Source organism: Merops nubicus, unplaced genomic scaffold (genome assembly GCF_000691845.1).
Source record: "Merops nubicus isolate BGI_N331 unplaced genomic scaffold, ASM69184v1 scaffold38998, whole genome shotgun sequence".
In the NCBI taxonomy this organism is placed as follows: domain Eukaryota; kingdom Metazoa; phylum Chordata; class Aves; order Coraciiformes; family Meropidae; genus Merops; species Merops nubicus.
In genome coordinates, this window is record NW_008627055.1 from 8,996 (window position 1) to 23,601 (window position 14,606).

General features: G+C 37.1%; 1 protein-coding gene across 1 annotated transcript in view; it reads left to right on the plus strand.

Moving 5' to 3' along the window:
• The window catches only part of MAP4K3 (mitogen-activated protein kinase kinase kinase kinase 3), a gene marked incomplete at its 5' end in the record, with an annotated part of 41,719 nt that overhangs the window by 7,368 nt on the left and 19,745 nt on the right, over positions 1 to 14,606 (plus strand). Inside the window, 8 exons of the mRNA XM_008946194.1 lie at positions 3,176 to 3,234; positions 4,455 to 4,493; positions 4,772 to 4,825; positions 8,245 to 8,287; positions 9,320 to 9,482; positions 10,365 to 10,471; positions 12,361 to 12,402; positions 14,336 to 14,420. Of these exons, the coding sequence (XP_008944442.1) occupies positions 3,176 to 3,234; positions 4,455 to 4,493; positions 4,772 to 4,825; positions 8,245 to 8,287; positions 9,320 to 9,482; positions 10,365 to 10,471; positions 12,361 to 12,402; positions 14,336 to 14,420 (592 nt within the window). The remainder of the gene's footprint in view (positions 1 to 3,175; positions 3,235 to 4,454; positions 4,494 to 4,771; positions 4,826 to 8,244; positions 8,288 to 9,319; positions 9,483 to 10,364; positions 10,472 to 12,360; positions 12,403 to 14,335; positions 14,421 to 14,606) is intronic.

Sequence of the window (14,606 nt, forward strand, 5' to 3'; positions counted from 1 at the left end):
CTAGATATACTCTCTTGGAAAATATCCCTCTGGTCATTCAGATGTTCTCCATGTGGATGTTGTCTATCTAAAAAGAATTTTAATTGACTAATCAGCATTATATGTATGTTAAATGAAAATATTAACGTAGATTCATGAAGTTGTTGGCTTACTTCAGGGATGCAGGAGAGGTATATAGCTTTTATTAAGTCAGTTGTAGCATAATTTAGTAATTAATGCTAATCTGTTCTTCCCAGGACGAATTAATAAATGATAAGATTCCTGTTTTGTTTAAAAACACCTTTGTGTTTGGCTTTTAAAAAAATCTGGTTATACTGATTCTTCTGAAAAAGTGTAACAGCTCACTGGAGGCTTTGCAGGATACATGCAGTATTTACTGTGTTTTTGTATCAAGTATATAGCTAGCAGGTTTATAAAGTTATAACTCCTGAATAATTTTGGAGTTAAGGATACAAAAAAAAGCGTTTCATTTTTTAAAACTAACAATACTAACAAGCTGGTCAAGGCAAAAGATATATGTATCCAATTAGAATCGTAGTCAAATAAATGCTAATGTTCAACACAACACAACTGAAAAAAAGCTTTTATCCTTTTAAAGCATTTAAACAGAAGTAATTCTAGCAGATGTCACTCTTCATAAAGAAAATTCCAATAAAGCTTAAAAAGTGTGGTGACAGGTGAAGAATTCTTGTTTTATTGTGGTTTACTTATTTTCTCTTATTAATTTTCCTCTCATTGCTGTACAATATATAGAGCTATACATTACACAGTGTGTACATGAAAATAGATGTTCTGGCTCTGCCCAGTGCAAGATCTCTGTTTCCCACTTCTGGTTAACGTGGTTTTGCAACACGTCGACAAAATGCTTGTCACTTCAAAGTGAAAATCTCCGATTTCATTATCCTCAGCTGGGGTTATTTTTCTCAGCAGCCTCTCAGTCTTTGTTTTGGTGTCCTTGTACATAGACTCACACAACCTGTTTAACCTCCTTGTTTATGAGTCTGGTGACATCTTATGTTTCCAGTCTTGTTAATTTCTGAGCCTCAATCCTCAAAATGCTTACATGTGGAAGTGTTTGAGATCGCACAGAAGTAATAAGTACTCACAGTAAAGAAACTTAAAACGGTGTTTCTTTGTGGTGGGTTGGAGTACATCAGCTGGTGAGGACCAGCAGAGAGGAATTGCCTGGATAAAGTGACATATATTGGGAGTGATGGAGGGACTGAAATTGCAGAGAGCCTACAATGACCTTTCTTGAGGGAAGGCGACTTGTTGAGCTTGTTTGGAGCAAGGAGCAGGAGGCATAGAGATTGGGGCGTAGGAGGAGGATGAAACTGAAGAAGGAAGGTAAGGATAGCAGAAATGATCAAGGATACCCATGACTGAGGCCTGACCCCTTCCACCTGCTACCTTGCAAAGCCGGGGACACATTCCTGCAGATATCAGCAAGCCTTCCTCCCTGCCCCCATGGCCACTTGTGAGCCCTTCTTTCTTGTCACCTAACTTTCTAGCTCCACTGACAGATGTCTAGGGGGGAAGTTGGGTGGCCCTTGTAAGTCAGACCCCTAAAAGTGGATAGGGTTTGGTAGTTTTGGGATTTCTTAATTCTAGAAGAAAACGTGTAATAAAGTTGTTAGGAAGATGGAAAAGTCAGGTCTCCCCATGGTTCAGGAAATACCAGTGTTGGGCTTGCCTTTGCAGTTTTTATTCAACACTGTGATCTACGCGTTCTCTTACATCAAGTAATGACCAGTTACATACTGTTTTCTTCCACTGTATCTCACTTGTCTTGGGAAAATATGGAAAGTCACTGAAGCAATCCAATGCTACTGACAGCTGTAGTAGAAACACCCACATGGAAACTACTGCTTAGCTTGACAGAGCAGATTTGAGGGTGCAGTAAACAACCTGAAACTCCTCACTGAGCAGAGAACATTATACATCGCTCTGTGTTAAAGTGATTGCCTTTCAGTCTGGAACTAAAGCTGGCTTCAGCTTGCAGCACTGGCAAATCAAGAGTGAGACTTTTCCTCTCGTTTTTAAAAATGCCCTTTTGAGAGATAAACCTCATGAGGAGTTGTCTAATCCAAGCTTAGTGCTCTTATAGCTTGGATACCTTGGCACCTTTCTGAAGGATGATATACATTTGATAGGGGCTGCAGCTGAAGGAAGACTGGTTAACAGAAGATGTTGGGGACCTTTAAAATGCTTCCTGGAAAGGAGCAATGTAGCTCCATTTATCACTAACAAACGTGATCTAGTACCTCATTTCTCCTGGTGAATACACTCAGTATTTTAGGAGAAAACTCATACTAGATTTTTTCTTGTTTTGATCCATCTAAAGAAAAAAAATACCTGTAATTATAGCAGTATCCTCCTGGCAGATGTAGATTTGGTGTCTGTATTCCCATTAAAGCATTAAATTTGTATGCCATATGACATCAGGTGATAGTGTTGAAGGCCTGTTGCCACTTTTTCTAAGTAGCCTGTGCTCCATAATTGCTTGGGTGCTTGACTTTCCTGTTCATACTGTATTTTCCTTTTCAATACAAAAGGTGATCATAGAGTATGATATACTCATATAATCTATGATATACTCATATAATCTATGATATACACATAAGAACATATATAGTTATCCTTAAAATAGGTATTGCTATAACCAGAGCTATAAAAACTCTTCTACTGTCCTTTCTGCTTATTTCTTTAACATCCCTATTTAATGCTAAAGGTATTTCAGGCTCCCTGATGGACCTACTTACCATCTGAAATTAATACTACAGTGTACCAGTGAGGGATGGCTGGGTTCTTTACAGGGTCTGGTATATCACAAAGAGCTGGTTTGTGTTTTGGTGTGGTTTTTTTTCAGTTTTTTTTTTTGTTTGTTTGTTTGTTTTGTTGTTTTCTTTAGCCCACTTTATTTTAGCAAGAGGTCTGTGTGTCTAAGGAGGGGGCTAAGGTTAGAGTTTTAAAAGGAATTAGAGATGCAGCAAACTGGCATAGGGGCAAATGTTAGGATGTAGTGGGCCAAAGAGTGGTGTTAGGATCCAGGAAGGCCAGAGGAATGAGGTCACTTGGTAGCTCAGGTGTGGCAGAGAGAATAACTACAGCGTGACACAGGGTATGTCTTTGATGCTCGCCTGTTCCTTTTAAAGATTTGTTCTCTTATTTGTAGGATCTACATCTAGAATACGGGCATGGTCCTCCGTGTGGCTACTTGTTGGGTGCAAATAAGTGAGTAAGCAGCATTATTTTCTGTCTTTAATTCAAGACTGTTTTAATATAAGACTCACGAATGTGTGTTAAACACATTAGCTGAAACGCGTGTAGTAAAATGTCAAATTTGTTTATATTGGTTACAATTCCAAAATCACTATTGATTTCTGAAAGAATAGTCATTCCAATGATACAGATTTACTGCACTTTTCAGTGTGTGGGGCTGTGTTGACCATATTGTCTCTATAATGCTGTAAGCTTTAAGAGATGTTACTTTGGTCTGCTTGTTAGCAAGATACTCTGCATGATAAGTCCCACACAGCCCAATTTTACCCCACCTAGAACTACCAGTGCTGCTCTTTGATATTGCTTTATGCCCTTCTTCATGTTGTAGGGCACTAGGAACCTGGAATTACAGAGGCTTTAAAAAGCAAACAAACAAAACCCAACAACTTACCTGTGTCAGCAAAGTCCTTTAACTTCCATGTTCCTACATTTAATAGTTTTGTTGTATTAATAATATGAAACAGGTTTTCATGTAGTTCTTCCTTTCCACTGAATTTCTTAATTACATTTATGCATGTCAGAATGCCTAGCTTTGCTTGGCTAAATTAAGTAATTCTTAAAAATATCATATTCTATGCATTTTTTATGCAGTCTTTTAACTGGTGAAAATACAAATATTAGTGTCTTCCAAAATCCTGTTCCCACCCCAGTGTTTTGCCTGCTATTCCTCCCTGTCTTTTCAAACAAATACACAAAAATGAAGTTCAGAACGTTACAAAAATTAAGTAGTGTTTTTAATCCAATAGTAGTTTAATCCTCTTGTCAGTCTGATTTAATTTTTTTTATTACTATGATTTTCTTGAATACTGTAGATTTGTTATAAATCAGATCAAGCAAAGATGGTCCTTGTTTTCCAGTACCAGGATTAAGGACCACTGTACTTAATAGCAATACATTAATAAATGTATTTGAAAGTGGGTTGTGTAAAAAACAAACAAACAAAACTAAAACAAACAAAAAAAACCCCACAAAACAAAACAGAACAAACAAACAAAAAATTTAAATGCAGTTATGTTTATTTGTATGTGGATGTTCAATATACGTTCTGAAAACCAGCTGAAATAACATGCTTTGGGTTATTTGCTTGCTAGAATCACAGAAGCTTTTGCCCTGGCTTTTGATGATTGTGTGCCACAATTAAACTGTGTTCTTATTCTTATTTAATGCTGAAGGAGTCTCTTAAAATCAGTTGAAGAAGAACTGCATCAGCGGTAATTCTATTCTTTTATTTTTTTCCCCTCTTGTGTGTTTTAAAGTCATTTGTGTGCTGATTTCTTATGTCTGTCACTACCTCTTGTTTGTGCCTGTACTTGCTGAGAGGATATGGGAGAGGCTTAGTTGTCTGGATTGCAGCTGTGCTTTTTAGTTTATTAGCATTATTAAAATTCTGTAAAAGAAGTCGTAGCCCTTGAGCTTAGAATTTTTCCACAGTAGCCATGGTAATTTTAATACAACTTACTCAGCCATAGTACCTTGTTCCTTTTCTTAGGGGACACGTGGCACATTTAGAAGATGATGATGATGCAGATGATGATGCTAAACAGTAAGTCCTTTCTTCTTTTAGAATTAAATATCTATATAGGCTGATTCTTGAATAGATGATTTTTTTTTTTTTAAGTTGAATAGTGTAATAATAGATTCTTTTTCTTCTGCAGCATTTTTAAAGGTAGGCATTTAATGTTGTTCCTAAATTACATCACCAGAAGTTGAGGGGAAAAAAAAAGTCAAGTCATTCTTTGCTTGATACAGTTGTCCTTTGATCTTCTATTATTGAATAAAATCTGGGTGCAGTTACATTGAGACAGTAACTTGTCTGACCCTGGTCCTGGGGTCATCTTTTATTTTAATATACAGCCATCAGTTCTATTCTCATTAAAAAGACACAAAATAGATACAGAATTGTATCCTCTAGATGATTGATTTTTTTCTGTCCATATTCTCAGCTAGGAGGATGCTTGCATGTTTCCTTTAGTTTGGAATAGGGCTGGCTTACTTAAAACAGAGATGTTATGTGACTGCAAAGGCAGTATCAGTAGGCATATGTTAAATTAATTATGCTCATATTAAATTCCACTGATAGAAGTATTCTTGGGCTCTTTCTAATTGACAGATGAGAGCTGTAACATTTAAAATGCACAGCTGGTATGTGGAAGTGTACATTCCTAAATGAATGTGATGTAAAGACCAAAAAGGAAGTTGCCATTGAGACAGAATTCTTGCTTACTTTCTATTAATAGATAATTTTGAAAGCCGTTGCTTCATAACAGAAACCTGTAAAACATGTTACCTGTTGCTGACATCTATCTCTTACAAAGAACCAAGTGTCTCTCTGCTTTTTTTTTTCCTTCAGTTATTTTGCTGTTGTTCTTTTATAACAAAGGTAGTATTTTTTTTATCATTGTATTGAGCATGAGGGACAGGCCCCTTCAGGAAGGGTAAAACTAATAGTATCTGATGTGAGCTAGGTGACAAGTACATCAAACTTGTATTCTTTCATTATCAACTTCTCAAAACACAAGTGTGTTTGCTGTTTGACACAAGTGATATTTACAGAAGAAAAACTATTTTTAGACAATTTTTAGGAGGCTTCATACCCTGCTAATTCCTTAAGAAATTCTTCATATTTCATTATTAAGTGCTTATTTAAAGGCATGATTCATTACACAGTTCATTAGTAATATGAAGCTCCTGTGTCTTGTCTTTGAGAGGAAGAGGTTAATAATGCTACTCATTGATTTGCTCCTCTGCATTTGGACCAAGCTGAGAACCTACTTTGCTGATAGCTGGGTAGACCTTGGTAATAACTCAGACTTCCTGCACTGTAGAATGTAACAGTCCCATATAGCTCCATAATGCCAGCTCCACTCTAGTGGCCTTCAGTGAAGATGCTCTGGATACCTGTGCTGCTGCAAGCCAGCTCAGTTTGGCTCCTTCATTTGTACTGATCTCTGGGTGGTTTTTTGGTATCATCAACTTTGGTTATGTTCCAGTGCTTGGAACCACTTGATCTTTGCTGTCTTGAAGTGTTTGCACTGGTTTTGTTGCCCGTTGCTTTGAGATCCTTGTTCCTTGCACAAGCTTCATCAGAATGCTGCAACAGCATTGGCTGTAGCAGCTTCTGTCTACTATCAGTCTGTAGATTTTAAGCTAAGCAAGAAAGAACCTGATAACTTCTGAAGGGGTTCCAATTTGTATGACCCTGAGGATGGTCGCCACTGGTTGTCCAAAAAAAAAAATCCTGGTGTTTTTTGCTTCTTCCTTTATTTCATTGTAGGTACTCTTGCCCTACAGAGGGGGCCTGACAATCTCCTGTAAGCACAGGGGTAAGCCTTAAATGCCTGTACCTTGGGTCAGCATTTGTGCCTTTCCTCTTGGTATCTGCTTGAACATAAAGCTCTGATGGTGTATGTTGGTTCATCAGCTCTGTCCTGGGTATCTTCCCCTGGAGCTCACTGAAGATTCAAGGCTTTTGTTTATTCCATTATGTTCTGTGAGATGGAGCTGTGATTGAAGAGCACATGTGACATGGGTCACTTTCCCCTTCAGAACAAAGACAATGAGGCAGCTGTATGCCTTCCAGTCCAAACTGATGCCACTGCGTGACTCTGAAGCTGGATGATTCATAGCAGCAAGGAATCCATTCAGGGAATGATATAAAATTCTCGCTCTTCATTTGATAATTTTGATTGTTTTGATATTTCTTTTTCTCTCATGTGCAGCATAGCTGATGGTGCGTGAAATTCCTGGTTACAGAGGCTGGAAAAGCAAAAATTACTGGGGCACTGCCCTATGTGATCAGCAGTAACAAATTGCATATAAACCTTGCTGTTGAAATCAGGGCACACAGTCCTTTGTACAAACATCTGTCACATTTCTGCCAAATCGTTGGCTTTCTTGTTTATGTTTGACTGCCCAATAATACCATGGTGGCTGTCTGAGATGCAGGGAACAACATGAAAGGGAATGCAGATGGAGCTTGGGCACACATGACCGAGGACTTTTAAGCTTGGTCCCACGCTATGAAGAGAATAGAATTTCCACCACCATAGCAGCTGAAGTGCACAACACAGGGTAACTCATTCTCAGAAGTCCCCTTGCAACTTCTCTGAAATAAAAGCAACTGATAAGATGCCAGGACAGAAATTCCTGAGAAGAATGAAGCAAAGCAGACAATTTTTTGATCTGTAAACAAGCACACAGACATCATACCACTTGGATAGTTTCCCAAAACTTTGGAACATATTTTAAAAATAAGGAAAATATTGTCCAAGTGTCACGTTTTTCACAGCTGTATTCCTGATTTATTTGATGGAAATATTTTTCCATTCCAAACGATTAGGAAATGGGACAGTGCAGGAGTTTTTAAAAAGGTCATATCTTGACTGTTGTGCCAAGCTGTTGAATTGTTGCTGGATTAAAAAGTTGCCTTTCCCAAGATTACTGTGAAAAAGAAACTAATGGAAGAAAACCAAAACCCAAATAACCCAGAATGGTAGTCTAGCCGTCCATTGCAGATGGATTTTGCTTTCATGTGTAAGACTGTTCTGAATAAGTCAGTGGTAAATTTTTCAAGGAATGATATTCATCAGTTTTCTTCTAAGTCCCCTTTGCCTACACACTTAGAGATGGCTCTTTGGAAAAGCTCACTGATATTCTAAATCTTTCTCCCCTCAACGAAGTAAATCTCGGGCCTACTCTGCATCACCTTACTTTCTTCTGCACAAGTCTGTGCATCTTCAACAAATCAGTTCATGTCACTTTGTGCTCTCTACTTGTGGTATGCACAGCAATAACAAAATGTTTGAAAGCATTCATGATGCAGTTATTTGGAGTAATAGTGCTGTTGGCAAGTTAATGGTGTTTATTTGTATGACATTTATAACATCCTGTATCCTCCTGAACACTGTGGTAGAGATTGAGAGAGCTACACTGGATAACAATTTTTGTTTCTTTCCTTCATAGTGCTACTATGAAACCTAAAGTGCCACCTCCTTTACCACCAAAGGTAAGTTAGGGACATTGTATTGCCCAGAAAAAAAGGATACTTAAAATAAACAGATGAATGTAATAGTGGCTAAAAGATTATACTGCTGGTTCTCTTACTTGAGCCATGTCTTGAAGACTTGAATCAAGTTTAGGTCAAGGGTGTATCCAGGGAGTTGATCTACACATTCATAGTCTTTAATTGTAAATTTGCATGAAGTCTTGTACTGTAGGGTTTTTGTCAGCATGAAAGTGTTGTTTCTGACTAGTTGTACTGCTGATATGTCAGAAGGAATAAATTGGGTATTCCAAAAAAATTAGTGCCACGTGTAATTTTTAATAAAAAACTGCCAAATAAAGCATCTGCTTGTTAACTTTTGATGTCTGAATGCTGATCTTCAGAGGCATGCTTGGATCAGTTCAGGTTTCTGCATGCTACCACTTGAAGAGTAAATGAATCTATTCACACTAAAGTTACATTAATATGAGGAAAAAACAAAGGTTTTTTTTGTTTTTTTTTTTTTCCTCTGGCTGTCAGTTCTTCAGGCAAAAACTGCAGATTTGATTACTTCCCATCCTGCACTGTCTTTGCATATCTCACAGGGATTTTACAAGCAGCATCAGTGCAGCCAGTGTCTAAACTTTAAACACTGCCCTTTGTGGTTACATCCCCTATTTTGGTTTCTTTACACAGAGTTCTGGATGTATCATTAAATGTTCCCTAGTTTCTACTTAAACATCTTGTGTGCTTTTCCGTAGACATAAGCAGTGGCATTTTCACATGCCTAATAATTGTTTAATGCATTACTTGAATATAATGATTTTGGATTCATCCTTTGATAACAAGGCTTTTCCTTATTGCTATGCATTTCCTTCTAGTTTCTTTTGTGAAAGAAATTTGCAGGGCAGAACATGTTGCTTTATGAATTCACTTGTGAAAATTCCAGGATTCAAATATTGCACGTGTGGTTTATTTTTCATTGAGAAGTAGCATAGATGAGTTGAAACTTTTTTTCATTATTACCATTTATTATTATTACTATCTCTTTTCCAGCCTAAATCCATCTTTATCCCCCAAGAAACTAATTCTTCTGAAAATGAGAATCAAGGGACAATCAAGAGATGCCCAATATCAGAGAGTCCAGGAAAATCAACATCTCAGGTTCCACCCAGACCGCCACCTCCTCGATTACCTCCACAGAAGTCTAATGCTTTAGGTAATAAGAGTGACACCAAGAAGTATACAAATATTTTTTAAATAATGTGATTTTGTGCTACAACCTCATCTAAGTACACATTAAAACATACTGTGGTAATTTTTCTGTGGTGGGCAAGTAACAGAAAGTGCGTGAAAGCCAAAATGCACAAAGAAAATGTGCTTAAACTTGTAAGAGAGTCAAGTGCACCTTATAGTAAAGTCACTGACACAATTCCTGTTGATGTCATTGGTGGCACAATTATTTTTCTAAGCAACAGGCTTATAATGACAAAAAAGTTTTTCTGTCTGTAGGTTTCAGATTCTGGGCCTGTGTGTCAACTGTTATTATTTGACCTGTCAAGAATAGAGTTCTGCTTTCAAAGTTTGCTTTTCTATCTAATGAAAATGTTGGTTAGTGTAACAGGTATTTGTGTTTGTTCACGGTTTGGTCAGGCTGTTCCTTTTATTTTTTTTTTGTTAAATCTGATGCTTTAAGAGTTTTCTTGGAATGTCTTAAGTAAGCTGAATCTCTGAATTGATATCTTGCTAGCTCTTCCTTGCTATGTATTAAGTATTGGAGTTGATGTGTTACAGATTTTACTGTAATGCTTAAGTATCCAGTGCTAAGAAGTGCCTCAAAGCTATTTATAAAGAATCAATAATTGAAGCATTAGCTATAGCCAAGTTTTTCCTAAGATACCACAGCAAAAGCTGTGGACTGAGGTGGAATGTAACTCTATAGATGGTTCTATAGGAACGTGCATGCTTTAGAAATAAATTATGGTATTGGAACATGTTCTGACATACGTAGAAATTTTAGCCCTTCAAAATTGTTTACTAGGTTAGACTAATCTTTGAGTTCAAGGTAGATGAACACCTTTTAAAATATGAATCTTTCTAGGTAATGGAGTCACCATACAGTATAATAGTGAAAGAGAAGGATCACCACTTCAACAGAATGAAGCTAGTGACACTAATTTTTCAAGGAGAGAAAAGAAAGAAATGCTGGTAGGTATTTAAGCTTCTAGGTGTTATTTTAAAGTTTCCTCAACTGTTTTACATGTGCAATGAAAAGGAGCAGGCACATTCTTTAGCACAGAAATTATGTTGGATGGCATCTTGTTTACTTGGAATCAAAGGACAATTTTGCTAGATCATCTAGTTGTGATACAGTCTTAAACTGAAGCTTGAGTTGGTATTTAATTTTCCTTAGAAAATAACATCATAATGGATATACTAGATTTACTTGCTCGTATTCATGTACTTGAGAGACATGTAATGAGAATGAGATCCTGTGAGAGAGAGATGTGATGTCTTGTCCTGAGCAATGGCTAGTTAAGCAAAGGAGGAAATTAAGGAATATGCTGCCACCTGATGGCTTGATGGGGGATTGGGCTGGCCCTGGGAAAGGAGCTGAATCAGAGCTGTTCCCAAATGAGTCCTCCTATCCCCGATACAGGCATACAGGCTTTTTGATGTTAAGGGGAGAAGAAAGATGGAGAAATGTAGACTGAGGGTCCAGATACACAGGCAATTTTCCTGCTGGTCTCTGAAGCTATGGGATGCAGGTTTTAGCAACTTGGGTTTAATGTCAGGCTAGAGCTATATAAATGAAGTTGCACTCATAGAGAGAATGCAGTTTTACACCACATGTGATCTGATCCAGCTCTAAGACAAGAAAAGGGACTACTCCTGCATCCATTTCTCCTTTTCCAAGTGAGGGTTTTTTTCCATCAAAGCAGCAAATAGCTTCAAGAGTGATCACTCTGTTACTATGGTGCGAAAGTGGGAATGGGTGAGAGAGTGGAACATCTGTAGTTAGATCAGATTAAATATAACATGAAAAACTGCATTCTTTGGGGGCCTCTTCCAAGGATGAGGTTGGAAATGTTGCTTTTTTGAGAAGTGTGAAGATGAAATAGAGCAGAAGCATTGTGTGCTTTTTGTTTTAAGGAAGTGCCAGTAATACTGGCAGTACTTTGGAAAGTAAGATTTCCTGAGCTCCTTTGAACATGGCATTTAAAATGGTTTTATTTTTTGAAGTTTCCTGTGTTACTTGTAAAATACATTTCTTCAGAAGCATGTTTGTGCTAGGAGAAGTTGATACTGATACCAGAAAGCGGGTCTAGTACTGATTGATAGAGTGTGATGCTGTTTGTAATATTCAACCATTGAGCAGTTGCTTCAATATTGCTTAACTTTATATTGCTGGATATGGCATTCTGTCAGGCACCATCATAGTGCAAAAATGTTGCAGAGTAAACTATGCAGACATTCCGTGAGGAGATATTAAGGAATCCTAGTAGAGGTTTTAATGAAAGAAAATTATATTGGTAGTTTGTCATCACAGGAAACACATGGATAGAAAACTGATATAGAATTATGGAAGCATCAGTTGGAAGAGAGAGAGGTCTCTAGCCTAATCTCATGGTTAAAAATGAGACTGTAGCCAAAGCTCACGCATAGAATCATAGGGGTTGGAAGGGACCTCGAAAGATCATCTAGTCCAACCCCTCTGCCAGAGCAGGGTCACCTAAAGTACATGACACAGCATGGCTTTCAGATCTGTTACATGTGGCACTGGATGCAGCAGACTGTCTCAGAAGGTGCCTAGTGTCTTCCGTCTAACATAGCAGAGAAACATACAACACAACTCTTTCTTATTCTCTTCAAAATTCTGCAAGGATGCATATTTTATATCTGTTTCTTATGTAGATATAAGTATCAGCTTTTTATTTTCCCATAATGTAATTATGCTCAATTATTTATTGAGTGTTTTTAACAGCATTCTAAAAAGTATTTTAGATTTCTATTTTGGTTTTGCTATAGTGTGGGGAAAGAATATGTATCTTCATGTGTATGTGCTTGTGAGAGTAAACATACTTTTTATTTTCTAGAAACCAGTTAGTAATGGCCTTCCTCCCACACCTAAAGTACACGTAAGTATTACTGAGTCACACAAATGCATGTTGGAACCAGGATGTGTTTTTTTACTAAAGCTGAGAGAGCACATTTTTTGAATGGCCAGTACCTCTTAGAAATGTTAATTAGGTATGGTATGTCAGATATCACCCTGTATTTTGTACTCTTGAAGTAAATTTTTGAAAGTTTTTTGTTGGCTTGCTTCATTAAAAGTGGATTAGAGTTCTGCAGAAGTATTTTCAGCATACTGAAGGTGTTTGCTGAACTGAGGAGTTGATGCCTCTTAGGAATTGGAAATAGCTCAGTTTATACTATGCCACTGTAGGTTTCAAAACTTGAAGATTCATAGTTGGAGGATCCTTCATGAAGGATTCATGGATGCCTTAGGGCTGCAGATAACTGTTACAGACATATATATGCACCTTTAGAACATAAAGCAAACTAGAATTTCATTGTGATACCTGCACAGACTTGTCACTGTGCTTTTAGCCAGCACTGTGATCAGAAAAGCTAGTCTGTCCTTCTTTGTGACCATTTACTTCTGCCCTTGCCACTCTCCTCCTCCTGTGCTGGAGCATGCATTCATGCAGCTGTGCTGTGCACCAAATGGGTGATTAATCTGATTTTAAACTAACCTTTTTGTTACATCTAAGCCAGGTAAGTTTCTCATCTTCAGATAAGAAAACAAAATTATTAAAAGGATGTGTAAATTCAAATTCTGTTATTTTTCGCTTCCTGCACATTTTGGAGAAACAGGACTAAAAGCACAGTGAAAAATTCTTGATATGCTTAGCATGATTTATGGAGGTCAGTCTTGTTTTAATAAACTAAATTTTAAACTAAATGCATGACCTAGGAGTATTTTAAACTACTGGATGACAGAATTTTGGAAGCACTGCTAGCATGGAAAAGAACCAAATCCTCATGGGGACAGGGAAATAAGATAGTTTCAATGACTGGAATGAGAAAAAAAGAGTAGAAAATAGAATAGCTTAAAATGAAATCATACGTGTTGAACTTCTGCCAGAAACTTCAGGGACAGGCCATCAGGGAATGACTGAGTTGCTAATGTAATGAAGCTGTAAAAAGAGACTGACTAAAATAGGAAGACTGCTGAAGCTGATTGGATGAGTCTTTGGGTATTGGACTGCTCTCTGCATGTTCATGTATCTCTGTAGAGCACTAATACTCTGGTTCTCATGGTTCTCAGGTTAAAAACTTTCCCCTCTCTTTCTTCATCACACCCTGACTTTTATGTATAACAAAAATAGGGTGGGTATATGTTATGTTGATGTTTGAGGGTAAAGGAGGAAGCCCTAGCTTTTGCTTTTCTGTCATCTTGAAGCATATTTGCTAAGTAGTCTTACAAATGCTTGTGCTTTACAAGGGGAAGATGGAGAGGCTGATTGTATTATACTATGCAAAACACTTATTTAATAGGCAAACTGAGCTTATCAGGGTTATGCTGAACAAGGAGTGGAATCTTCTACTAGAAGAGTAGAATTGCCTCCCTTTAGGAGACAATCAATAATTCAGAACAACTAACAGAGAATCTGAGACTAAGATTTTGATTGTTGCATGAGCTACAGCTTATATTTTAAATGTGTCAAGTGTAGCAAAAATAAAATTTCTCTGCTGTGACTTCCTAAAGTCACAAAATTCAGGAAAATTTTTCAGGTTTGTCACCTTTGTATTAAGTATGTGCTTAGACAGTTATTTTAAGAGCTAATTCTGAAATGTTAATCCTGGTCAGAAGGATCTTGCACACAAAGGAAAAATCACTTTAAAAAAATACCTTTGTCAACTTCTTGTCTGGATGAAGTTATTTTCCACAAGGGAAATGAAACTGCTCTTAACCTTTTGTTACTACTTTAAGTAAAAATAATCTGCTTGGGAATGTCACATTTTAGTTTTTCATATGTGTATTTTTAATTGTTTTTACTTCTACAGATGGGTGCTTGCTTTTCAAAGGTTTTCAATGGTTGTCCATTAAAAATTCATTGTGCAACGTCATGGATAAATCCAGACACAAGAGGTAGTATGTTATGTAAATTTTACCCATTTTGTCCTTTCCTAGGATTTCAAGAGCATTTAGATGAGCAAAAATATTCTTTTTAAAATAGACATACTGTAAACCAGGTTTATTCGTATAAGCAAAAGGTAGTCTTTAATTATGGCACTGCTGTCTGCAGTCCAGCCTTGTTCTTTTAAATTATGTTAA